General features: G+C 53.8%; 1 protein-coding gene across 2 annotated transcripts; it reads left to right on the forward strand.

Annotated features, from left to right (window-relative positions):
• Positions 1 to 2,980: 2,980 nt before the first annotated feature.
• On the forward strand, positions 2,981 to 15,712 carry WNT10A (Wnt family member 10A). 2 transcript variants are annotated; one of them, XM_059703188.1, is made up of 4 exons: positions 2,981 to 3,516; positions 4,496 to 4,758; positions 11,933 to 12,109; positions 14,655 to 15,712. In XM_059703188.1, exons 1-4 carry the CDS (start codon positions 3,401 to 3,403, stop codon positions 15,110 to 15,112), a joined length of 1,014 nt encoding a protein of 337 aa, XP_059559171.1. In that variant the 5' UTR covers positions 2,981 to 3,400; the 3' UTR covers positions 15,113 to 15,712. The 2 variants fall into 2 exon arrangements, with proteins under 2 accessions (XP_059559171.1, XP_059559170.1); XM_059703187.1 differs by having other exon boundaries at positions 2,983 to 3,516; positions 11,933 to 12,312.
• Positions 15,713 to 25,326: the final 9,614 nt, after the last annotated feature.

A 25,326-nucleotide genomic window follows, 5' to 3' on the forward strand; every position in this document is an offset into this window, starting at 1 on the left:
ACGAAACAAATTAGGTGTTTGGGAGGCTGAAGCAGCGAGCTATGCTCCCTTACCTTGCTGAGGGGTAGTGGCCCCTGAGACCTAGACAAGTGGACAAAAAGCTCCCGTATCAGTCTGGGACTCCTTCCCTCTCTTCTTCACCAAGACAAACTTCTCTGGCAGAGCATCAGGACTGAGGGTCCCACCTGTTCTCACCCTGGTGCCTTCCCAGCACTCCCTTCCCTGCAACCTCCTCCAGAGCTGCCACAGCTGGAACCATTCTCAGAGCTGCCTTTCAGCCATGGTGCTCCCCCACCCCCAGTGGCCCCTGTAATTGTGGTCTCAGGCTGCACTGAGGCTGCTGCGGGGGCTGGGGCTGGGCTGAGGGCCAGAGCCCAGGGCAGGGCCAGGGTGGGGCCTAGGGGCTGCCCATGGCGTGGGTCATATGAGGCTGGGGCGGGCCCTCTTTCTGGGCTTCATCTGCACGTAGACCAAAACCCTACATATGCCCTTTCCTCCCCAAACTGTGGAGAGGTGCCCCAGGCTTGGTGCTTCTAAACCCTCTTGACATCAGGCCAGAACCACGCCCTAGTGCAAGCAGGGTTGGGCAACATTATTTGTCTCCTGGGGGTTTCGAAGAAAAGGCCTTCTCCCTCTCCTCTACATGCCTATGGTTCGTGAACAGTAGAGGGTGGGAGAGCAAAGAGACCCTCCCTCATTAGACGGAGGCCGAAGGAAAAAATCAGCCACTCAAGCAGATCGGCAGTGGTTCCCAAATGTGGTCCCCGCAAAAGTCACTGGGGACGCCAGTTAGAAAAGCAGATGTCCAGGCCTTGCCCCTGGAAAGGATGGGCTGGAAGCAGTGTTCCCCACAATGGCCCACCCCAGGGGATACGTATGATGCATGGGTACTGGGAAATGCTAGTGTGAGCACTAGACAGGGAGTAAGGATTAGGAACCCATTCCTAATTGAGCATGTTCCTTTCTGGGCCTTAGTTTCTCTAGCAGCCAATGGGAGCATGACCTCCCAGCCTGGCTTGCCCCTGCCCTCACCCTGGGTTCATGCCTCCTTCCTGTGTTGAGTCTGATGTTGCCCTGTCCCTCTCTATACCCTTCCCAAAGTCTAGTCCCAAATTTCCTGTGCCTGTAGCATGGTGCCTGCAACATGGTGGGAGAGAGAGGTGGGGGCAGAGGGCAGCTGGGGTCAAACAAGTCTCTGGCTGACACAGACTGCTTCCTCCCCTCCCTTCCTCCCCCCCGCCCCCCCCCCCAGCTGTTTTTGTGCTGTCCAGCCAACTTTTCCCCCTCCTCCTTGCCACCCCCATCCCCCACAGCCTCAAGTCCTTAATTCCTGACAGCTGCGGTGGCTGCAGGCAGCGATGGGGGGAAGAAGGGGGGAGTAGGCCATCAGCCTGCTGTTGCTCAGGCTGCCTCAGCCACCTGACAGCACAGGGACAGAGAAGGCCCCACCCCTCTCAGCCAATTCCCCAGGGCGGGCCAATTCCAGGAAAGGGCCCTTTTTGTCTCTGAGGCCAGAGGTTCGGTAGTTTGTCCCTAAACCAGCAGGGGCGCTCTTCCGAGAGAGCGGGCAGAGCGGTTGGCAGGGAGGTGTGATCTAGCGTGGGAGGCTTGTGCCCATTTTAGAGAGGAGGGTGCTACGGCCTCAGTGGGAGTAGGGTTCACTATCAGGGCACAGATTAGCCAGGGGTGGGCGAACTTCTGACTCAGGGCCACAATGGGTTCTGAAACTGGACCGGAGGGCCGGAACAAAAGCATGGATGGAGTGTTTGTGTGAACTAATATACATTCAAAGTAAACATCATTACATAAAAGGGTACGGTCTTTTTTTTTTTTTTTTTTTTTTTTATTCATTTCAAACGGGCGGGATCCGGCCCGCGGGCCGTAGTTTGCCCACGGCTGGATTAGAACCAGAATCAGACGCTGAAGCCTCTATCCCAACCCTCTGGCTCTCGGGCGCTTGCCTATATTGAGGTGAGCCCAGTGTTCAGCTACAGAGAGAGGACAGGAAGGGATCCCAGAGAGGAGTGGGCCTGAGGCAGGAAGCTGGTGCTGGGGAGCTCCCAGAGGACCTACAGGTGCAGGGCCAGGGCAAGCAGTACTCAGTGTTGGGGCAGTTGCTGCTGTGCTCAGGATCAAGCAAACTGGTGTTAGTTCCAACTCTTCCACCTCCTTGCTGTGTGGCCTTGAGTAAGTCACGACCCTCCCTGAACCTAAATATCTTCTTGTGAATAAAAGAGGGTGAAATAAGGTGCCCTTGAAGCACATCTTTAGGATTAAAAGGCTCTCTAACCCCACCCCTCCCAGGGTGTGCCACTCCTGGGTGCTCTGCGCCCAGACAAGCATTTACTACTGGAGTCCCAGCAATTTTATCTTCATTGGCTGGAGGAGGTGACTAGATGAGGGGGGCCTCATTAACCTCATTTCACAAAGGAGCAAAGGGTGCCTCAGTTAGCAGCAGGCACCTGTTTAAGGTCACACGGCGAAGGAGAGCAAGATCCAGAAGCTGCCAAACCCCTCTTTGCAGAATCCTACACCTGCCTCGACAGCCAAGCCTGGGAAGTCCCCCCTGAAGTGGGGGAGGCGAGCAGAGGGGCCAGCCCTTCCCCTTCCAGCCCTTGCAGGTGTGTGTATTGGGGGGACCGCTCCCCAGCAGCTGTCTCAGCCAGGCACCCACACCTCCCGGTAACACACACCTTCCAACACAAACCAGCACGTCCGGAATACTGGCACCTCCCTGTGCCTGCGCGCACAGACCCCAGCCCCTCCTCCCCTACCCCCGCGAGTCCGCTCCCACCCAGAGTCCTGAGCGGACGCAGTGGCCTCAGGACGCGTACACGCCTCCACTCCTCCACCCCGTCATGACGTCACGTGGGGTAGAGCCCTGAGACATGCTGGGGGGTGGGGAGGCGGCGGCGCTCCCTGAGCTGGGACAGTCACTCACTCTCTGGGCGGCGAGGCCAGGCACAGACAGCGCCGCCCCCCCACACCCCCCACCCCGGCTCGCCCCACACGCCCTCGGAAGCGAAGGCTCGGCGGGACAGCGCTGGGGGGCTGCCCGGCACCCCAGCCTCTCGTCCCCAGCCCGCAGCACCTCCGGGCCCCCCTTACCCTCAAGAGGCACCAGGAGTTGTCGCAGGGGGGGCTCGGGAAATTCCCTGGACCCCTGTGCCAGGAGGTGCCCGGTGCGCCCGCCCGCTACCCCCCCCCCGGGGGCGGTGCCCGGGGGCGCTGCCCCATGGAGCGGGGAGGCGGGCGCCGTCTGCTCCCGGAGCCGTGACCCAGGTCGGAGCTCTGTGTCGCAGCCACCCCGACCCCCGCGGATCATGCGCCGTCGCCCCTGGCTCGCGGGTCCTGCCGGACTGTGAGCCCCCTACTCCCCGCCCATCACGGCCCGCGCGCCATGGGCAGCACCCACCCTTGCCCCTGGCTGCGGCTTCTCCGACCTGGGCCCCAGCCGCGGCCCGCGCTCTGCGCGCTCCTGTTCTTCCTACTGCTGCTGGCTGCCGCCCTGCCCAGGTGAGCCCTCACCTTATGCTCCGCCCTCCTAGAGAGCTGGGACCCCCAGCCACAGAGGCCTCTGGGGACCCTGGAAGGAGGGAGGGACAGTGTCGCAGGAAAGTCCTGCTGCCCAATGAAAGACAGTGTCCTCATAGGAGGGTGTAGAACTGGTGACAGAATATGGGCAGTCCAGGGAGACAGGGCAGTGCCCAGGAGAGTGATGGCTACTAGAAGGGAAGGTGAGGGGTGTGTGTGTGTGTGTGTGTAGCAAGTACCAAGTTGGAGTCAGTGCTGTGCTGGGGCCATGCACCCCCACCTGAGGAGTAAGTTCAAACTGCCTTGCTTCACCTTGGAGATGGCTCACAGGCAGGGACAGGGTTGGGGGTTGGAAGGGTGTAGCCCAGGTGGGGCCAGTGAGGTACTGAAGATGGAAGGGGTGTGTGTGTGTGTGTGTGTGTGTGTGTGTGTGTGTGAGCCCAGCAAGCTGTGTTATGTAAATAGCAGTCTGTATTCACATGTATGTGAATGTGAGAGCTCCTAGATGTTAAGATGAACACATGTGTGTACTTGTGTGTCTGTGTGTGTAACTATGTCTGGTGAAGTGTGCATGTGTGTAAGTGGGTCTGGGTGTTCACCTCAATGTGCAGAAGTGTGTCTTCAGGAATATGACTGTCTGAAACATGTCTTAAAGAGCGGTCTTCTGGGGAATGCTGTGTGTAAGCATCTATGTCTGCAGATGCACTTATAAAATACTGTGTGTTCAGGCATTCCAGATGTGTGCATTTGCACATGTTTACCTGTGTGGGTGTGCAGCTGGGTGGGTTTTGTTGGAGTTGATGCTGGTGAGAAGGCCAAGGAAAAGAGAATGCTTTAGGGGTACACTGATGGGCCCAAAGTCAAAGGCCAGGGGATTATAGCCTTTGGGACAGACTGTGTACTGTTAGATGGGGTCCTCCTAGTTCCCCAAACACTCACCCACCCCCATCCCACTCTGCAGGTCTGCACCCAACGACATTCTGGGCCTCCGCCTTCCCCCGGAGCCCGTGCTGGACGCCAACACTGTGTGCCTGACATTGCCCGGCCTGAGTAAGCGGCAGATGGAGGTGTGTGTGCGCCACCCCGATGTGGCTGCCTCAGCCATCCAGGGCATCCAGATTGCCATCCACGAATGTCAGCACCAGTTCCGGGACCAGCGCTGGAACTGCTCTAGTCTCGAGACTCGAAATAAGATCCCCTACGAGAGTCCCATCTTCAGCAGAGGTAGCTGCCCCTCTTCTTGCCCCTCTGCCTGCCCCATCCAGTACCTCCACCTCAAAACCTATATCTGCCAGCCATCCCCAACCCACTCCCTCAAGCCGGCAACCGCCTCAGGTGCCCATTTGCCAGCCATGCTACCTTTATCTGGTCTCAGAAATGCCCCCCCCACACACACACACAGAGTGAGGGGGGGAAGGGGCACACAAATGGGGAAGAGTTGGCTAGAGGCTGGGCTGTGTGGGTCCAGGGTGGCAGGTTCCACGCCTGAGAAGGGGACTCCTGGGTTATCCTGCCCTGTCATTGCAACGCATTATCTCAGGCCCAGGAACTATCTATGTCTGTGACCTGCCTCACTTACCCTCCACCTAGCAAACAGCACTGGGGTCAGAGAGCCTGTGATAAAGTACCCAGAATCAGCATGAAGAGGCATGGGGGACTTTTGCCAAATGGCGTAGGCGAGGGAAGCCTGGGCAGGTAAAAGGTCTGTACTTCCGAAGAAGCTCTTCCCAGCAGGGTATGCCACCAGCCTCTGTGTCATCCTCACCTCTCTGGAAAGCTCTCTCTGAATCAGAGGCACTGGGTGTGTGTGCCTCCAGCCTAGTAAGCCTGGAGGCCCTGCCAATTTCTTTTTCCCTCACAACACAGAGAAACTTAAGACTCCTGCTCTCCCTCCTCACTGCTAGGTGACCCAGGTCTCACCTGGGCAGTCCCTAGAATGGCTTGGGCTGGAGATCTAGGAAGGTTTTGTCACTCATTTCTGCTCACACCTACCTCCTGGGTTGGTATCTTAGACTCAGGCGCTGTGGGGAAGATGGGGGTCCTGCCTCCTGGGCGGGCCTGGCTGGATACCTATCTCTCCTACTCAGCTGCTTGGGTGAGGCTATGTGGGGACCCGTGTGGGACAGTGTGGGGACCTCGCTCCTGGGGACTTGTCCAATTCCCGGTTGACGGTGAAGGAGGAAGGAGGGGTACTCCTATACCCTTTGGCCTAGGAGCCTGAAGCTTCTGGGAGAATAAGGCTCCAATGGACCCCAACTTCAGAGAGAACTTAGAAAGCCAGGGTCTTCCCTTTTCACCAGGACCCCTCCGAGCATTCCCAGTCTCCCCCAGGCCGCCCGCCCCGCCCCCGCGCGCTCTCCCTCCTGCCTCCCCCGCGAGCCCGGGGCGCTGTTTCTCCCTGGCGGAGCCCAGCCCGACGCGTGTGGCGGCATGCAGCCGCGAACTAATCCCCGCGGGCCGCAGCAGACGGCTCCCGGGCCCAGCCGCGCCGCTCGGAGAGGGCGCCCCCCGCCCGGCCCTGCGCTCCCGCCCCGCCCGCCCCGCTGCTCTCGAGCCTCTCCAGCCACTGGAGGGCGGCGGGCCCGGACCCCGGCTGGCCGGCCCACCGGCGCCCGCCCCGCCCTGCCCCGCCGAGAGCCGGCCGACGCGAAGTGACAGGCCTCCGCATCTGTCACGCCCCGGCCGGGCCAGGCCGGCGCTGGCCGCCGCCGCGCGCCCGCTCCCACTCCGGGTGGGTCTCTAGGTCACCCGAGTTCCCCGAAGTCACGATCTCCCTCCAGCGCTCGCGCCGCGCAGTGAGGACACCGTAGCACTTTGCTTCGGTTCCGCTCCCTGGGACTCAGGCGGGCGCAGAGCTTCTCAGCCCCGCCGCTTCCGAAGGGGCGAGGCAACGCTAGCTCTTTACCCCTCCTGGCCTCGGCGCCCCTCTTCCTTCTGGTCCTCCTGTCCCTTCTAGACAGAGTGAGCCAGGCGTCCCGGTGGCTGCGCCTGGCGAGGCCCGTGCGCCCAGGGGAGGACGCAGGGTCTTGGACACTGGGGGCGAGTTCCGAGCGGTAGAACCTACCGAGCGGGCTTGGCGCGGCGCCAGGCGCTCCCGGGTTCACCTGCAGTTTAATAAGCGGGAGGTGAGCTAGGGGGACGGTAGGGGGAGAGGTTAGGGGTGGAGGGGGAGACTTGCCAGGGCTAGCCGGGGCGGGGCGGTGCCCAAAGCGGGGAGGGGGCGGGACAGCGACTCCTGGGCTTGGCAAGGAGGCTGGGTTCCTTCCTTTGGCCTCAGAACACCGTCGCACACCTCTGCGGCTTCTGCTCCCGGCATTGCGGCATTGCGACACCTCATTTGTGCCTCTCCCTTGAGGAGGGGACTCTGGGCTTCTGGAAAGGAATTGCCACTCCCCCCTCAAAGGACCTCTCTCATCTCCACCTCTCAGTTCACCCTCATGGGGTCATTTCCTGGTCTGCCCTGGCCCATAGACCTGAAGGACTAGCTGAGTTTAAATCCCATGGGACCATTTTTGGTGGCAGCCAGCCTCTGGTATAAGCCCTTTCCACAGTTTCACTTCGTTTTAAGCTCTGGGCTGTCCATTGTGGGGCCAGGTGACCTCAGTTCTGCCACATGGAATATCAAGGTGCTGAGCCCTCTCCTGACCCAGGCTGCCAATAGGGTTTCTTGAAGGTGCATCCTGCCATGTTTAAAATACAGGAACTGCTAGGAAGAGGTGGTCCCTTGGGCCTTCCATTTTAATGCTGTTACTGTCATCTAATTGTCCTGGCACCTTTCCTGAGATGGGTTGGGCTGAGGGATGGGGTTCTAGTGTAGGAGAGAGAAGGAAAGGAGGTGTTCTTGGGAAGGCAGGGCATATAACAGGGCGTTACCCAGCCAAGGAGAGGGGTCTCTAGGAAGCTAGAGTCAGAAAAAAAAAAAAAAAAAAGAAAAGCTGTGAGAGGGCTCCCAGTCCATGCTGGCTGCTTTACCCAGCCCAGGGGCAGCTGTGACCTAAGTGTCAAGGGCACTGGTATTCCCAGCTTTTAGTTCTAGGACCCAGAGGGTTAGTGCCTGGGTGGGTGGAGTATTGGCAGAAGACCAGCTAGAGGGGAGCTCTTCCTTGTGAGAGCTAGAGAACCCATCTCTCACTCAGGGACCAGAGGGAGATTTGAGGAAGGGGCTACTTCAGTCTGGACTTGGACCCTGGCGTGAGAAGGGATCAGAGGACAGGGAGAAGCTTGATGGAGGAGACTGCAATAGATTCACACAGCAGGTCCTGGAGCTCCCACACAGTTTAGGTACTGCCCACCCTAAGGCTCAGACCCATTGGATAGAAGGCACAGGAGGCCCCACAGCAAGCCAGGCTCCTAGTGCAGGAGAAGCCAGCAAATTAGAGTCCAGCCTCTGTTCTCCAAGGTTTTGGTTCTTTCTTCTCCCACCTCCTTTTCACATTCAGCCTCAGAGAGTCTTGGTTTCATGCCTAGGTCTCCAGGCTTGGGGTATGTGGCAGAACTCAGATGGGGACACAGGCACAGGCAAGCATATGCCAAGGTCACCTAAGGTCCCATTACTCTAGTAAGTCAGACAACACATAGTAAGACCTTGCTGTGTGCCAAGCACTCTTCTAAAGCACTTTATCTGTACTTCAGGGTCCTCAAACAATCCCCATTCGGGAGGTCCTATGATTATCCTCATTTTACAAATGAAGCTAAGAGAGGTTAGGTAACTTGCCTTTAGTCACACAGCTTGTAAGTGAGCTGTAGAACCAGGACTCAAGTGCAGGCCAGCTAACTTTAGAGATTCCACTCAACTCCTGCCATACTGCCTCCCAAGCTAAAAGGCCACCAGGATCTCTGTGCCCAGAGGTGAACTGTGCCATGTAAGAGTAGTCCAAGAAATGAAACTGACATGCACACACACTCCTACCCATGTTTGTGCAAGCATGTAGCCACATTCAGTGTCATCCCTAAGTGTTCCCATATGCACACAACTCTCTCCCTCTCAGCCCAGGCCCATGAGCACGCACAGATTGTTTGCACAGAGAGAATGGGGACCAGACCTTTCCCCTTTTCTGTCTGATTCAAATGGGCAGGGCTCAAGCTTCTTTACCCTCTCCAGGTTCCCACTGGCTCCTGAATCCTCTCTCCTCCACACTCCCCTACCCTCCGAATCTCCTCCCCCAGCCCTTTCCTGGCCGTTGGCTTCAGCCTGTAGCAGCAGCTGACTCCACTTAGATGCTGGCAGTCCCTGTCCCAGATCAAAGGCAGAGAGGCTAATTGTGTGTCTTAACGAGCCCCCCACCCCCACCCCAACCAATGCTCCCGGCAGCCCAGCTGGCCATGGCCCCACCCCTCTCTCCCTCCAGCTGGCCAGATGGCACAGTGCCTGCGTCTGCTCCAGACAGTCGGGGCCAGGACCGAAACTGGGGCCCTGAATGGGAACTGGAGGCAGACCCAGTGGGCTGGACTTCTCGAGGCCTGGATACTTAGAACAGAGGGTGGCCACAGACAGAAACTCCGCCTGGTCACACCTACATGGGGCTGTGACAGCTACTAGAGACCATGGAATGGTTTCTTTTGCTGCCTGTGGTAGGTATGGGTGGTCATTGCAGGCTGTGGACTACATTTCTCCAGTTTCTTCCAGCCTATCCTTGAATGTAACAGAGCCTAGAATATGATGGTTGGCTTAGCACATCCCCCTCTGGACCAGCCTCTTGCTCTTTCCTGGTGCCATCCATAGTCAGTGCCATGGAAACTGGGAACTGGGCTACCTGGTATCTTACTCAGCAGCAGGTCTTCCCTGTCAAAATCTTTAGCAAAAAGTTGTCAGGCCTGGAAACTGGGAGAGCTGGGGCTGGATCCAGCTCCATAACCCCCATGACTTTGGGCATCTCCCTTTCACTGTGTGTGTGTGTGTGTGTGTGTGTGTTCTGGGGAGTAGATTTCTGAGGTGTGGGCTTTCTCTCGAGATCTGATTATTGCCATTTGTCTAAAGAGCAGACTGATGACTCCCTCAGCAATAAGAAAAGTGCTTCAGAGTTCCATAGACCATTGGTCGGCAAACTGCGGCTCGCGAGCCACATGTGGCTCTTTGGCCCCTTGAGTGTGGCTCTTCCTAAGCCTTAGGAGTACCCTAATTAAGTTAATAACAATGTACCTACCTATATAGTTTAAGTTTAAAAAATTTGGCTCTCAAAAGAAATTTCAATTGTTGTACTGTGGATATTTGGCTCTGTTGACTAATGAGTTTGCCGACCACTGCCATAGACAAAACGCAATGGATAAACACAGGCTGTGCTCCTTAGCGTGAATCTGTCCTCCTTTCTCTTGGGCCCCACCTCCCAGAGCAGTGCCTACTCCTCTGCAGCTGCCACCAGTTCCCAGTATCCCCTTTGAAGGTTCCAGTCTAATATCCATCTCTTCTTGTCTGTTCATAGCTGGCTTCTTATGAAAGGTCCCAAAGATACCACAAGCTGGAAAGAGAAAATAGAGAGGGACAGTCTGCTGTATGGGCTTCTGGTGACCCAAGTAATTTATTGTAGATGAGCTTCTGGGCTCTGTCCCTGATCAGGGAAACAAAAAGCAATGGCCTGAAACTATAGAAATAGTGAGTGAGGTCAGACAGCAGGAAGAACTTAATAGCTAATGTTTACATAATACTTACTATGAGTAAGGTATTATTCTAAGTACTTTAAATTTACTAACTCATTTAATCCTTGGAACAACAGTGAGGCAGATAATAATAACCCTGTTTTACAGATGCGAAAAGTGAGGCACAGAGAAGTCAAGTCACTTGGCCAAGGTCATATAGCTATTGACATCTAGTAAGTGGAAGAGCCTAGATTTGAACCCAGGCAATCTGATTTTAAGTTCATAATCTTAACTACTACTATATATCTTGGGTTTTTTGGGGTTTTTTATTTTTTTGTTTGAGTTGGTTGGGCAGGAAGAGAAGGACAGGGGCCTGTGGTGCACATGGTGAGGGTCCCTGTCCAGTCTTGGTTGGCTCTCTGGAGCTGTAAGTCCTTTGAGAGCATGCCCTTCCATTCTTTGATGCTGAATGGAAGGCCCCAGTTTTTCCTCTGAACCCAAGGCCTTCAGCCTCTGGCTAGTTATGGGCTTCCTCAGCAGAGGCCCATGGCATAGGTAGATTCTCCTCTTTGAATGAGGACTATTATTACTTTTAGCTTCTTTCATTGCCCACACAGGTTCAGAGACTGGTCAGAAACTTGTCCCAGAACCTGCTCATAGCTGGTCCTTTCTCAGATGCAGAATAAGCAAGAAGCAGCTGTGGGTCTGGGAGCCAGATACTCTTCTGCAAGTAGGCCTCCCCTGCCACAGGCCCAGACCTACCAGGGATGCCCCAGAGAAAAGCTCTGGGAACACCAAGGAGGAAAGCAGTGTAGACAAGTCAGTGGCCAGCCTGGCCCAGCCCTGAGTCCCTGAGAGTGGCTCATGAGGGAGTCTTTGTGCCCCCCACCTACCACCACCAGCATCTCAGGGAAAGTGTCTGTGTTAGATCGCGCTTCCCTCTTAGTTTTCAACACTATTATGCTTGACCCCATGCAAGGCACAGGGCTCACCTCTAGCATCCCTCAAACAACCTTCAGCTGACCTAGACTCACCACAGGTAGCCCTTCTCTGAGCAGATGTTCAGGAATGTCCTGTGGAGAGGAAAAGGGGAAACTCTGCCAATTGATTTCCCTGCCTCTCAATTCTGGCCCCAGAGAGGTTCTGTGGTGGACCTGGAGGGGGGCACCAGGCAGGCAATCTTGGGGCCAGGAGCTTTAGGAGGATACCAGCTCCTCTGACTTACCCATCTGCCCATTAACATTTCCTGCAACCTGGAATTCCATCACTGGTGATTTACTGTTTAGGTTACCTAATTTGCCGTCTTTCTGCAGGCTTATTTTTACAATGCAAATATTATAAGAGAGGTAATAGATTAAATCCCTGATTTTATTTTATTTTTAAATATATATTGAGCCCACAACCCAGGCATGTGCCCTGACCAGGAATCAAACCTGGGGCACTTCAGTCTGCAGGTGGACACTCTATCCACTGAGCCAAACCAGCTAGGGCAAGTCCCTGATTTTAAAAAGAATGTTTACTACCAGATACCTTCTGTCCAAAAGGAGAGATGTAGACACAAATTCTGAGCTTGCTAAGGGTGATGTTAATGAAACAGGGAAATAAGTGCCAAAAAGGAGGGTTATGAGGGAGACTCCCACCACCTGCATCCTCTGAGTAGAACTTGTGGTGTGATTTATCACCCCCTTTGTGCTCTGTAACAGGCCTTCTCCCAAAACTGGGCTTCAGTTTCCCCTCTGTATGGTGAGAAGCTTGGGTAGAGAAGGCAGGGGAATGGGATGTCAAGGCTGCTCAGAGCCTAAGTTTCCTGGATCTCTACCTGCAGGTTTCCGAGAGAGTGCCTTCGCGTATGCCATTGCTGCAGCCGGCGTAGTGCACGCGGTTTCTAATGCCTGTGCCCTGGGCAAACTGCGGGCGTGCGGCTGTGATGCATCCCGGCGTGGGGATGAGGAGGCCTTCCTTCGGAAGCTGCACCGCCTACAGCTGGATGCGCTGCAGCGGGGTAAGGGCCTGAGCCACGGGGTTCCCGAGCACCCAGCCCTGCCCCCTGCCAGCCCTGGCCTGCAGGACTCCTGGGAGTGGGGCGGCTGTAGCCCTGACGTGGGCTTTGGGGAGCGCTTCTCTAAAGACTTTCTGGACTCCCGGGAGCCTCATAGAGACATCCACGCACGCATGAGACTCCACAACAACCGAGTTGGGAGGCAGGTAAGAACTACCCTTCCCAACCCCTCACTCTACTCCCTCTGCCGCAGCCCCTCCCCTTCCCCAGCTTGCCTCTCCTCTGGGAACCACATGGCTCCCCCTAACTCAGCAACTTTCTCATTGCCCCCTCCTAATTCAGTCAACAAGCATGGACTGAATAGCTACTGTGTGCCAGGCACTTGATTAGGCCTGGGGATAGAGGGCAGAAACAACCCCTGCCCAAATGAACTCACCCTCTGCTGAGCAGCCTGCTCTGCCCGTTTCCTCTGGGAACAATGGTGAGAGACAGGGTTGTAGTCAGACCTCAGGGGTCTAGGCCTTGCTCTGCCGCCCTCTCTCCTCCCCTATGAAGTGGGAAATTTGAACTGGATCATCTATAAGGCCATCACTCTAGTGTTCCATGATTCTGTGATATCCTCGGCTGCAACCCTCTTCTCTCCCAACCTTTCTGTGAAGAATGGGGAATTCCTCAAAGTGAGGTTCCTAGGAACCTCTATAGAACTGTGTCCCAGTCTCCCCTACCCTCAAATAGTCATGCTACCTCAAATGTCTCATTCAATTGAAGAGAGAGACAAAGGGAGAGAGATGAAAGTAATAATAAACTGGATTTATTGAGTGCTTACTATACGTTAGGTACTGTTTGGAGCACTTTACTACGTATTAGCCTACTTAATCCATACAACTACCTATTGAGGGTACTATTATGAACCTCAGGTTAAGATATGGAAACTGAGGCACAGAGAAACTAAACTGACCGAAGGTGATGTAACCAGTGGGAAAGGGGTAGAAGCAGATTCATCTCTGGGCAGTTGAGCTCTGGGGCCCTGCTCTTTTGCTTACAGCATAGTCTATTCTAGGTGCACACCTACACTAAGGTGCCTCCTTAGCCTCATGGTAACTCAGCACTCTTCTTTCCTGGCGATTCCACCCCTACCCTGCCCCTTCTCTTGCCCTGCCAGGCCTGCTCAGGCCTTGGTCCTGGCTTCCCTTCACTCTGGCTGGCACCTTCTCCATCTCACTTCCCTTTCTCCTGGCCCCTCAGTCAGGCTGGCTCACCCTCTCCTTCCAAAAAAAATCTCCAAGCTGATTTAGCTCTTCCCATTCTGCCTTAGGGGTGAAGTAAACTGAGGCATATCCACCCTCAGGTCAAGTCTAGCTCCCACCCAGTCCTGCCCTGTCCATGCAGCTCTTTTCCCAAGCTTCAGTACTATCCCAGCCCATACCAGCAGTGCCTCCTCCTCATCGTTAAACTGGTTAATTAATGGCTGCTGCCTGTGGGAAGCAGATGTTCTGGAGCTGTTGGCCAGGGGAGGCTTTGGGCTGGTTCCCATGTGGCGCTGACACCACAGGCTGCACATCCAGGCTGAGGAGCCCTTTAAAACATGGATGAGCAGGGTGTCTGTCTATGGCCCTCTTGCCCAGGTTGAGGGCCCCCGATCATTGCCCTTCCTGTCTGAGGGTGTATTTTTGAAGTGGAACGGGGCGAGGGGGTCGGGGGGAGGAGAAGAATGTGGTCAACTCCCTCTGGGTCCTCTGGTGAGGATAATGCCAAGGGCTTCTTTGGGAGGAGACTCCAGGGAAGAGCAGGGCGTGGGTAGGTTCTGTTCCCTAACCACCTCCTTTGGAGGTCTGCGACCCCTCTCCACTTTCATTGGGTTGGTGGCTCTGGCTCTTTGGGCTCTGTTCCCATTCTGCATTCAGGTAAAGCCTTGGAGCCCTGTTGGTGTTGTTTCCTAGGAGGAACTATGTTCTCCGCATTGGGCAGAATAAGCCCCAGGCAGCCTACTGGTGGGAGGGCTGTCTCTCCATCCCCTCCCCCTCCTAGGTTCCCAGCAAAGGGTTTCAGGGCCCAGAGGAGGAAAGGGGCTTTTTCAGACTCCCCGAAGCCCCCACTCACAGCCTGGAGCAAGGCCAGAGGCTTTGGGGCTGGGATGTAGTGGGGCCAGCACACCCCTGCTTCTGGCCCCCACCTGAGGGGTGGAAGGAGAGGGAATTTCCCTGAGGATCTGGGATCCCCCCTCAGGAAGCAAGAGCCTCCAGCCCCAAGGGCCCCCTGCAGGTGCTGGGAAAGGCGGGCAGGAGGAGGGGGGAGCAGGAAAGAGGGAATTCCCCCAAGGCCTGGCCTGGTGGGAGGTGGGTGCGAGAGCAGCAGAAGAGCAGGCAGATTTCTCTTCTGCACAGCCTGGCTCAGGGGCTGTGCTACCCCCACCCTCCAACCCCGCTTCGGGCCTCAGTTCAATGGGCGTTGGTTTCAAAAGCCTCTGACTCTCTCAGACCAGTGTCTTGTGTCGGCAGGAGGGCAGTGGGGTGGCCTGGGTCCCTTCTCACCGTGCCTCCCTCTGCAGGCCGTGATGGAGAACATGCGGCGGAAGTGCAAGTGCCACGGCACCTCAGGCAGCTGCCAGCTCAAGACCTGCTGGCAGGTGACACCGGAGTTCCGCGCTGTGGGGGCGCTGCTGCGCAACCGCTTCCACCGCGCCACACTCATCAGGCCGCACAACCGCAACAGCGGCCAGCTGGAGCTGGGCCCAGGGGGGGCTCCCTCTCCGGCCCCGGGCGTTCCCGGACCACGCCGCCGGGCCAGCCCTGCAGACCTGGTCTATTTCGAGAAGTCGCCCGACTTCTGCGAGCGCGAGCCGCGCCTGGACTCGGCGGGCACCGTGGGCCGCCTGTGCAACAAGAGCAGCGCGGGCCCCGACGGCTGCGGCAGCATGTGCTGTGGTCGGGGCCACAACATCCTGCGCCAGACACGCAGCGAGCGCTGCCACTGCCGCTTCCACTGGTGCTGCTTCGTGGTCTGTGAGGAGTGCCGCATCACCGAGTGGGTCAGCGTCTGCAAGTAGCAGAGGGCTCCCCTCCCTGAGACTGGCCTTTTCCCTGCTGCTTGAGACCTTGACAGAGTCGCCTTGGCTCCTGGGAGAGGAGGTTGAATCACATGATCTTATAGTTCTGAGGCCTTCCAGTTCTGAGGGTCCTCAAGTTTGTAATCACGGGAAAGTCTAGACCTCCGTACTCACTTCTGTGGGCTCCAAGCTCCAGCTGCTCAGTTGGGCTGGGAATTGCCCCACATCCTGGGGCAAGTGCCACCAACTCCATGCCTGTTTCCTTTCATCCTTCCTTCCTTCCCCTGGAGTGGGAGGGAATGAATGGCAGCTGATGGGCAGCGGGAAGAGGATTGAAAAGAAGAAATGGAGCTGCAGAGATCCTAGAGAGGCCCAGACACCCTCCCTGACAGGCTTCTGCCCCTCATCATTCAATTAACACATATTTATTTTGCACTCTTTGTGGCCTGGTACTCTTCAGGGGATGAGGGGTGCTGGGAATACAGATGTGAATAAGAGAGACAGCACCTGCCCTCTTGGAGTTTACATTCTGGCTGGGGGAGATGGACAATAAACAAGTAAATACATAAACAAGTTCATTTCAGACAATGCTCATTTCAAAACATTGCAATGCTATGTGCGATGAGGAAAATAAAACAGAGTGCTGGATGTAGAGTAATTTGGGGGGAGTGGGGCTCCTTTAGATAAAGCCATTGATTGGTCCAGGAAGGCCTCTGGAGTTGTGATACTGTTGCTGGGGGCCCCATGAGAAGGAGAGCCATGCCCAGATTGAGGGTAAGGGCTTCCCAGGCAGAAGCCATGTGAATGCAGAAGCTCTGATGAGGAATAGCGAAGAGGCCAGTGTGATTGGAGTGAAGAAATCAAGGGATAGGAGCTGGGTGCAGGGGAAGGGTCATATCATGCATCCTAGGTCAAGGTAAGGAGTTGGGACTTTATTGAAGAGGAATGGAAACCTTCACAGGGTCTTAAGCAGGCACAGGCAAGTGTCATGGTCTGATTCCCACCTGATTACTGCATGGGGACTGGCTGAAGGAGGACAAGTTGACAGCAGGGGAGCCAGTTAGGAGACTATAGCTGTCTTCCAACCCAGAGATAGGGCCCAGACTAGATGGAGTGGAGGCAGGGGATGTTGACAAGGGGCTGGCTCAAGAGCCCTTGATGCCAGAGCTCTAGCAGTCCAGCTTGTACCTGAACCTTCTGCCACAAGCCAGGACGAGTGGCTGTGCCCAGCAGCACCCGTCAGCAGAGACAGGAGGCACTCTGAGAAGAGTAATCCTGGGCAAGACCCAGCTCAACCCAGCCCAGTGCCCCAGGGAGCAGGTGGGGTTAGGAGGTGCGGCTGGGAGAAGGGTGGCGGGGGAGGGCCAGGAGACTCACTGTCTGGATTCTGGTCTCTGAGTCCAGGCAGGGGAGGTGGGGTATATAAGGCTGGAGTGGGGGAGGGAGGCATCCTTCCTGGACCTCTTGTGCTCCCAGATCCCCAACTCAGGGTCCCCTTGGGTCAGCAAGCACATCCCCATCCTCATGCCCCCATGAAAACACTGCTGAGCTGGTTCAGTGTCACACTCTCCTTGGCTCTCAGATATGATGTTTTCTGGAACAGATCCTCAGAGAGGAGGTGGGAGTGGAGAGGAAGGTGGGATCAGGATCTTAGGGAGAGAATACTTCACCTCTTCAGCCAAGCCTCCTGCTGCTCACAGCTGGGGATCCTGCTGCTTGCCTCAGTTCACCCCAGAGTGCCACCCTTCATGATCAACTGGACAAGGACAGAGTCTTATTCCTCTCCCCAGTTGCCAGCCTACAAAAATCCCCCATATTTCCCTAGCCCTGTCCCATGCCTCCCTACCCCTGGGGAAGGGTAAGAAGGAAAGGATGCACCCAGTAGGCCCACCAGCTGGGAGATTTGACCTCACTAGCTTGTCTTCAGCTCCCTCCCCTCCAATGCCTGCATCCCAGCGGCTCCCCGACATGCCTATGGCAGCATGGTCTTCCTTTCACATGCTCAGCTTTTCTGCCTCTATGGAATACAGGGTTTCTCTCCCCATCCCCCAAAAGACAGCCCCACAGGCAGGCAGGCTGGTAAGAGTCCCCAGGGAGGAGGGGTAAGCAGGAGCAGCCAGACACACCTGCCTCATTCCTTTCCTCTTGTTCACCCAGGAGAGCTGTGGGGGCTGGGTTCCCTGCCATACCATCCTGAGGAGGAGGAGGGGGGGGGGGGGTGGAATGGTGGCACGTGGGGAATGGAGGAATAGGGGGTGGGCACTTCCTCCCCCCAGCAGTGTCCACTACAGCATAAGCTTTGGCCTCCTCCTCCTCTGCCTTCCTTGCTTAAGGAAGACAGAGCTGGGGGAGGAGAGACTGGAAATGGGGGATACAGGATCAGGGTTGGAATTTGGAGGCAGGAGGTGTAACTCTGGAGAGCATGCTGCCTCTAGAAGGAAGGGTGGGCGGTGAGGTGTGGCAGGGGGCTGGACACCAGACCAGTTGAGTCATGGTGATCTAACATATGCTAGTCTGACATGTAAAGGAAGACAGGACAAGTTGGGGAAGGAACAAATAGGGTGTTGCCCACCCCCATCCTCTCTCTGGGCCAGAAGCTGACTAGAGTCCTGAGACCAAACCTGGATCCCATAATTGAACAGGCAAGGGTGTATGGAATTTGGTAAGGGCCTGAAGGGAGATGTGGAGATGATGAAGGGCAGGGAAAATGGGGCCCAAGAGGCATTGGGCTTATGTATACTGGCTGAAGGGTGAGGCAGGAATCAATGTACTGATTGCAAATAGGGGAAATGGGCTGAAATACAGTGGGACAGTGGAGGAGGATGGGAGGAAGAACTTTCCAACAGCTCAGAGAGGACCAGGGCTGAGATTTGGAAATGAGAACAGAAGGGGGACCAGAGAACATTCAGAGGAGAAGGGGACCATCTCCGCCCTCAACACCTTTCAACTTGATGGACACTGAGTCATCTTGCAGAAGGAAAACATAGTTTGGTCTAGTGCAGTGGTTATCAAACTTGGCTGCACATTAGAATCACCTGGGAATCTTTTTAAAATCCTGATTTCTGGGCCTCATCCTCCGGAAATTCTGTTTCTTTGTTACTAATGTTGTGGCCTCACCCCATAACAAAGAAACAGAATTTCCGGAGGATGAGGCCCAGAAATCAGGATTTAAAAAAAGATTCCAGGTGATTCTAATGTGCAGCCAAGGTTGAGAACCACTGGTCTAATGGAACCTGGAAGGTCCCAACGGGAGGAAGGGGAGGAACTAATAGAGAATGAGGGTGGTGGACAGATCAGCAGGCAGTGGTGGGTTCAAGGTCAGGGAGAAGCAGCCAGATTAGTATGGTGATCAGAACCCAATCATCCTGCTTTACAGTCGCCCAAGGTCCCAGGGTTGGAAAAAAGAAGAGGAGAGAGGCAAAGGTAGACTTTGGTAGCTGTCGGAGGGCCCTGGTGGGTGAGAAGCAAGGTCAGGGGCATCCTCACCATACCCCTCCTTCCCCCGAATTAAGGTGCCCCCAGCTAGCCCCCGGCAGGGGGCCTTCCACACTGGAGTTTGGCCAGGCCCTAGTCGCGGTCCCCCTCCTCCCCTCCCACTCCCACTTCTTATGTGGTTGCCGGCAGCTGCCTGCGGTCGCCCCAACCCCTGCGCTCAAGGCGCGGGGACTTTCCAACAGGGGAAAAAATGACTTAATGAGAGTGGGAGCCGGGGGCGGGAGGGACAGGTCCCTGTAATCACTGCTCGGCTGTTGGGCCTGCGCGCCTCCGGGCCCTACCCCAGCTTCCTGCTGCCAGCGCCCCCTTCGGGCTCTGCTGGGAGAGGAGGACGGGCTGGGGACAGGGGGGATTCCTTTTTAGGTTCCAGGCTCTCTGGGGCTCTCCGGCTGCTTTTGCTCCCTAGGCTTGCAGTGTGTGGAAGCTGTAACACCCCATGATCCCTCTCTGGACTTTGTCCTGGAAGTTGGGGGAGGGCAGTCTCCTGAGGAACCGGGGTCCTCTGCTGGTGAATTAGAGGGGTGAGGGATCCTGAGCAGAGCAGAGCCCTTTGCCACTTCGCGGCTGCGCACTTCCAAACGCCCCCGGTTGCTGTGGCAACCAGGGCAGTCGAGGTGTGTCCGCAGGGCTGGGAGGCGCCCCCCGCCTCTTCTCGCCGCCCTTCGGGCCAGGCCGGGCTGCTGCGGTGCGCGGGGGTGGGGGTGTGCCGTTACCATGGCAAGGGTGCGCTAGTAGGGCACATTCTTCCCCAGGGTGGGAGCGCCCTAGGGATACGAGAAGGGGGGGAGGTGACGGGGGTGGCAGAAAGAGGAGGGGGGGGTGGTCAGGACGAGGGAGGAGACTCGGACAAGACTAACCAGGACTTCTGGGGTTGGAGTGGGGAGTTTGGAATCTGCTCCCCACACCCCGTCCCCCCTCCCCCCCAGCTCTCAGGACGTTCCGCTCCTCCTCTTGCATTCTCTCTTGGGTGTAAGCCCCCAACTCCCAGTTTCCGGGGAAGGGGTCCCCAACTACTGACCCGAAAGCCCTGCAATTAGCCCCTCGGCTGCCCGCCGGTCCTCTGCTAGGTAGGGCCTGCACCGCCAATTACAGCAGCGCGCAGCAGCTGACTACTCCCGAGTCCGGGAAGCCGCCGGGGGTGGGGACAGCAGGCAGGTCAAAAGGGCGGTTCCCTGGGGTTGTCCCCTGCCCAGCGTCCTTAATTGGAGCTTGGGGCTGAGGCCTTCTTAGCCCAACTTCTCTGCACCAGACAATATGCAGAGGATGGCTCTACTAACTGTTCCGTCCTGCTGTGCCTCAGTTTCCCTCTCCTGGAATGCACACCGCACCCAGGACAGAAAGAGCGCCAGGAGGATCTGTGTGCGTGTGTGTGAGTTGGAGCGTCTGAAGTCGAGGGTTGGGTATTCAGGAAGCTCAAAGCCCTCGAGGCTGGTTCTCTTTCCCGCTGCAGACGGTCGCGTGGATCTCTCTTGGCCCGGGGCCCACTCGATGGACCCGGCTCGGTCTTGCTGGGCCAACCCCAGATCCCCTGCCAGTTCATACCGCACTTCTGTGGGAATCAGAAAACGGCGCCCCCTCTGGGCGGGAGGCTACCCTCTTCTGATACACAAGTGAAGGCAATCCGGGAGCCTGCAGAGCACAGACAGTGGGGAACTCTGCCACTCCCCTTATCCCCTGCCATCCCTTCTTCGCTCTCGCCCCGCCTGCGGGTCTGCAACGGCTGGGGTAGAGCTCATTTCTCCCGCGGTCCAGCAGTCCACATCTGGCGGGCAGCTGGGACCCGCCCACTGAGAACTACTGCGGACCCAGCGCCCTCTGTTGGTGAGGAACGGCGGCGCACCAGCTTTTGAGCCCGGACCGTCCGCTGTCGCAGCCTGCCTGGGGTGGGGTTGGGGCTCCACCTTTCCGCGCCGCGAGCTCTTGGGTACCACCCACCCTCTGCCGCCCACCGTTCCCAAATCGACTCCTTTAGGCCGCACCCTCGCTGACCTTCTTTCCCCCTTCTCTGCGTGCTTAAAATCTTGTCCGGTGACTTAACCATTCCCCAATCTCCCATCTTTTCTAGTCCTCCTGGCTTCGAGGGCACGTGCTGCAGCGCGATCTCTAGGAGCCCACGATAAAAGTCGGCAAATAGGAACACGATTACATAAATCACCGCCTATCTGCTCAATGGAATTCCTCACATCGTCCTTAAAAATGAGGTGGTTGCAGTATATTTAGTGACTGAGACAATGTTTGCTCTATTTGGGGTGTGGATGCAAGATATAAAATAGCACAGGGCAGGATCCTTTATTGCAACAAAAAATTGTAGATGTGTTTTGCATTGAGAAACACAGTCTAAAATAGGCAGCAAAATGCTAACAGAAATTATTTTTGGATGATAGGATTATAGGTGGTTTAAAATTGTCTCCTTTTGGGGGAGCGCCTCCTCCCCAGCGGCGCTCCTCTCTCTCTCTCTCTCTCTCTCTCTCTCTCTCTCTCTCTCTCTCTCTCTCTCTCTCTCTCTCTCTTATCCTTGGCTGCATTCAAACTTCAGGCCCTTCAATCCCCGGGCCGAAGCTCTATCCACTGAGCCAAACCAATCTCCACTCTTCTCTCTTTTTTTTAGGGCCTAAAGTAGAGGGCTTCAATCACCTTCTTTTTTCTGGTAGATTCAACTAAGACCACTTGTTGAGGTGAGAGAGCTGAGGCACTCACATTTGCCTCTTGTTGATCACTGACAGAGAAAGAATTCTATAGGGCCCCTGTAGTTACATTGTGAAATCCTTATAGGAGGAGAGAGAAAAGGAGACTATGTCATTTTTTCCCATGTCTCTAACATTCAGAAATATTCCCCTGAGAAAATTGGCAAGAAGAGACAGGGAATAAGGTTATGTGTGCCTAGCTCCTGAGAAGCCTTCTCAAACTCTGAAAGAATCACAGGATAACTCCCTGTAGACTAAAAGGCATCTCTGCTCAGCCTCGGTCTTGAAGAATGTCTTGGCTTAATAGTCCTTTTCCAGAGAGTGGGTTGCCTAACTTAGTGAAGAAGTTGCACCATGTGTATGTTTTCCATCCCATTCCTCTGACCTCATCCTCTTAGATTTCTTCTCCGCAAAGCCAGTTGAACAGTTGTATCTCAGACTCAGGCTCAAAAACCTCTCGGGTGAGTTGTCACAACTGTATTCTACCCTCAGCTCACCCTAGCATAACCATGTGTACATGTTTATCTAGATTAAAAGATGGTGAGAGCATCAAGAGAGAATATTGGGAGAGTTATGGGTATATTGACTACTTCTTATCTCATCCTAATCTCTATTTTATTATTGCAGTTCTTCCAGAACACTAGTATTTTGCTGTGCTTTTCTCTGAAGTTTTCCCTGCCCCTTTACTTCACCATGGACTGCACCCACTCTAAAGGGACTGTCATGTGTTAAAAGCACAGTGTAACTAATAGAAATAAAGAGTGCAATGCCCCCTCCCCTACTAGATGGAGTCTCTCACGGATGGTCAAAGATAAACAACAAGGTAGATGCATGGTAGAGGGTTCAGTGCGAATGGGTAGCAATTGGAGAAACAAAACCTTAAAAGAATGGTTCTTTCTCTTGTTCTTTTCCCTTTCTCTTTTTGGAATGACCCACCTGTTGCAACTCCAGTGTGACTGGTTGAATTAGAAGGGACTGGGATCTTCTCTCACCTGTAAGAATGAGCTTCCCTTCTGAAATGCTCATCTACTAAGACTTTATGAAACACTGATGGTGGGGTGGGAGGGAGAAGACTGCTTAGACCTGCCAGTAGGGAAGGGAAATCATGTTGAAAGGGAGAGGAAGGTGACATTATGTCCTGCTTGTGAAAAAGTCAGCCCTTAGATTCTGAGAATATGGGGTTCTCTTAACAGAAATAGGGTGGCTGAACAGCTTGGAAAGAAAGGTCCTGAGTTGGATTTTATATATATATTGATTTTATTAATAAAAAAGAAAAAATAAATAAAATTGTCTCCTTTTAATCTACATTATTCATTTGTCCATAATGGACATATATTACTTGGGTACAATAATAATTCCACATCCAGGATATTTTTGCCCAAATTGTGAGCATCAAATTACATCATTATAATATACCAAATTTAAGAAAGACCATTTTTAAAACTAGGTGTTAGAGAGACCTGACATCCTGGCAAGAGCTAATACGATTATGTCACTGGGATTTTCTTCTTAAAATCATACTGATTGCAATGAAAGCAGGTTTCCAACCTTTGAATCTCAGGGCTCAGAAAACCCAAGAAATTGTTAGAAGGGTCCTCAAATCCATTTATACATCAGTATTGTTGTGAATGGAATAGCTGATTTATTTTCCATTGTACTGCAGATGTATAAAGATGCTGCCATAATTCCCAATATAAAAAAAATCACGTTTTAATACCTTTTCCCAGTCTTTTTTTTTTTTTTTTTTTTTTTACTTTTTATAGAGAGGAAGGGAGAGAGAAAGAGAGTTGGAAACATCGATCAGCTGCCTCCTGCAACTGGAGTCGAACCTGGGACCCCTCAGTCCAAGGCCCTACGCTTTGTCCACTGAGTGAAACTGGTCAGGGCACCTTTCCCCAGTCTTGATCCTCTTTGATGTCTTTGCAACACTGCACATTCTTAACTGTCCTCTGCTTTGACATATTCAACCTTTTAGTGCACATACCAGGTATTTGATGTTATACTGCCTGACTCCTCATTCTCTACTGTCTCAAGGGTTCCATTCAGTCTTTCTTTGTCTTCTTTTCTTTTGTTGTAACAAAAAGTTAAATAGGACAAAGAACTTTCCCCTCCCTGAAGCCACTTGATGGTGGGTTGCCTACAGGATACCCCATCACCCCTAATACTGTAGTGTATATTTCTTACAAATAACAACATTCTCTTACATAACCCAATACAATGCTCACAGTCAGGAACCTAACATCGATACATTAATACTATCTAACCCCCAGACCTTATTGGACTTTCATCAGTTGGCCTATGATGATAGGATCCAGTCCCGAGTTATTCACTGCTTCAGTCTGAGACAATTTCTAAGGCTTCCTTTGCTTTTATGATTAGGACAGTTTAGAAGACTACAGACCTAGTACAAGAAGAATGTCCCTCAATTGTGGTTTATCTGTTGTTTCCTCACGATCAGATTGGGGTTATGTATCTTTGGCAGCAATATTACAGATGTGAGTATTTTACTTATTGCCTCATTATTTATATTCAAGCTCAAAATCCCCCAGAACTGGCCAGCTGCCAAGCTGGCGCCTGTCACCGTAATTCTTTGAGTACTTCCTTACTTTCTGGCACAAGATGTTCCGGGCTCATCTTATACATTCTCTGCTCCAGCCCTGCAAGCAGCCATGTTTTTCCAAGGGACCTTTGTTTCTTTTAATGGAGAATAATCGTTAGAAGTCAAGATCTGGGTGCTAAGGGTGCTCATTGTCTCTCAGTGGGCAGTGCTAGGAAATAAAAGTATGATTGATCACACATTTATATCTATTTATCATTTATCAATTTTTCTATGTAGAAAATCATGCGTTCACACACCTTCAATTCCAATCCAGTACCATAGGATTTATTCTAATTTTCTCCCTATTTGTGTAGCTTCTCTCTCCCTCCTGGTTGGATTAATTCCTTTGTAACTAACCTATTCCCCACCACTGCTGCTACCCCCTTCACCTCCCTTGCAGATGTCATCTTCTCCCATCTTGGCCTTGGTAACCTATGTCAGTCAATATTTCCTCTGCCCCCACATAGATGCGTTGCTTTGCTTGGTCCACAACATGGCTTTTGAGCTAAATTATTCAGAAAGGCAGGTAGGAAGGTTAGCAACAATTTTACTTTCTCTTGAAACTTTAGATATAGTTCTCATCCTCTCTATTCAGTAAATGGCAACTGCTCTTTCAGCTATTCTTGTTGAGAACTTTGGAGTCACTGGACTCCTTTATATTTCTGACACCTCATATCCAAACCATCAGCAGATCCTGGTGGTCCTCCTTCAGTTTTTATCTGGAGTCTACTCATATGTCATCTCTTCCATCATTACCATCCTGGTCCATACCTCCTTTGTTTTGAATGACAGCAATTGTCTCTGAGTAGGTCTCTGCTTCTGCCCTTGTCCCCCCACCCCCATTGTCATCTATTCTATACACAGCAGCCAGCGTGATCCTTTGAAAGTGTTAGTCATATAGTGTGCCTCCTCTGCTCAAAACTCTAAAGCCTTCCTTTCTCACTCAGAACAAGAGCCAAATTACTTACAATGCCTCACAAGGCTTTACAAGATCTGGCTCCCATGACCACATTCACCTCGCCTCCTCCTACTCTCACCCTCATCCATTTTGCTTCAACACATTGGCCTCCTGGCAGTTCTTTGAACAAACCAAATTATCCTGCCTCAGGGCCTTTGCACTCATTATTCTCTCTGCTTGAAATAGGTTTGTTTCAGATAACCACATGGATGTTGTCTCTCTTCATTCAGGGCTTCACTGAAATATCTCCTTACAGGAGAGGCCTTCATGCTCATCCTATGTAAAATAGCAAACCACCTCCTACTCTTAACTTGCTTTATTTTTCTTCACAGTACACATCACATCTTTGATATATTTGTGTATTTGTTTACCATCTCCTACACACTCTATAATGGCAACTCCATGAAAGCGGAGCTTTTCTCTCTCTCTCTCTCTCTC

Source organism: Myotis daubentonii, chromosome 7 (assembly GCF_963259705.1).
Source record: "Myotis daubentonii chromosome 7, mMyoDau2.1, whole genome shotgun sequence".
Classification (NCBI taxonomy): Eukaryota; Metazoa; Chordata; class Mammalia; order Chiroptera; family Vespertilionidae; genus Myotis; species Myotis daubentonii.

Coding starts and splice junctions, on each gene's coding strand:
- WNT10A (XM_059703187.1), top strand. CDS start 3,401: ATGGGCAGCACCCACCCTTGCCCCTGGCTGCGGCTTCTCCGACCTGGG. Junction 3,517..4,495: donor CTGGCTGCCGCCCTGCCCAG/GTGAGCCCTCAC, acceptor CCCACTCTGCAG/GTCTGCACCCAACGACATTC. Junction 4,759..11,932: donor GAGTCCCATCTTCAGCAGAG/GTAGCTGCCCCT, acceptor CTCTACCTGCAG/GTTTCCGAGAGAGTGCCTTC.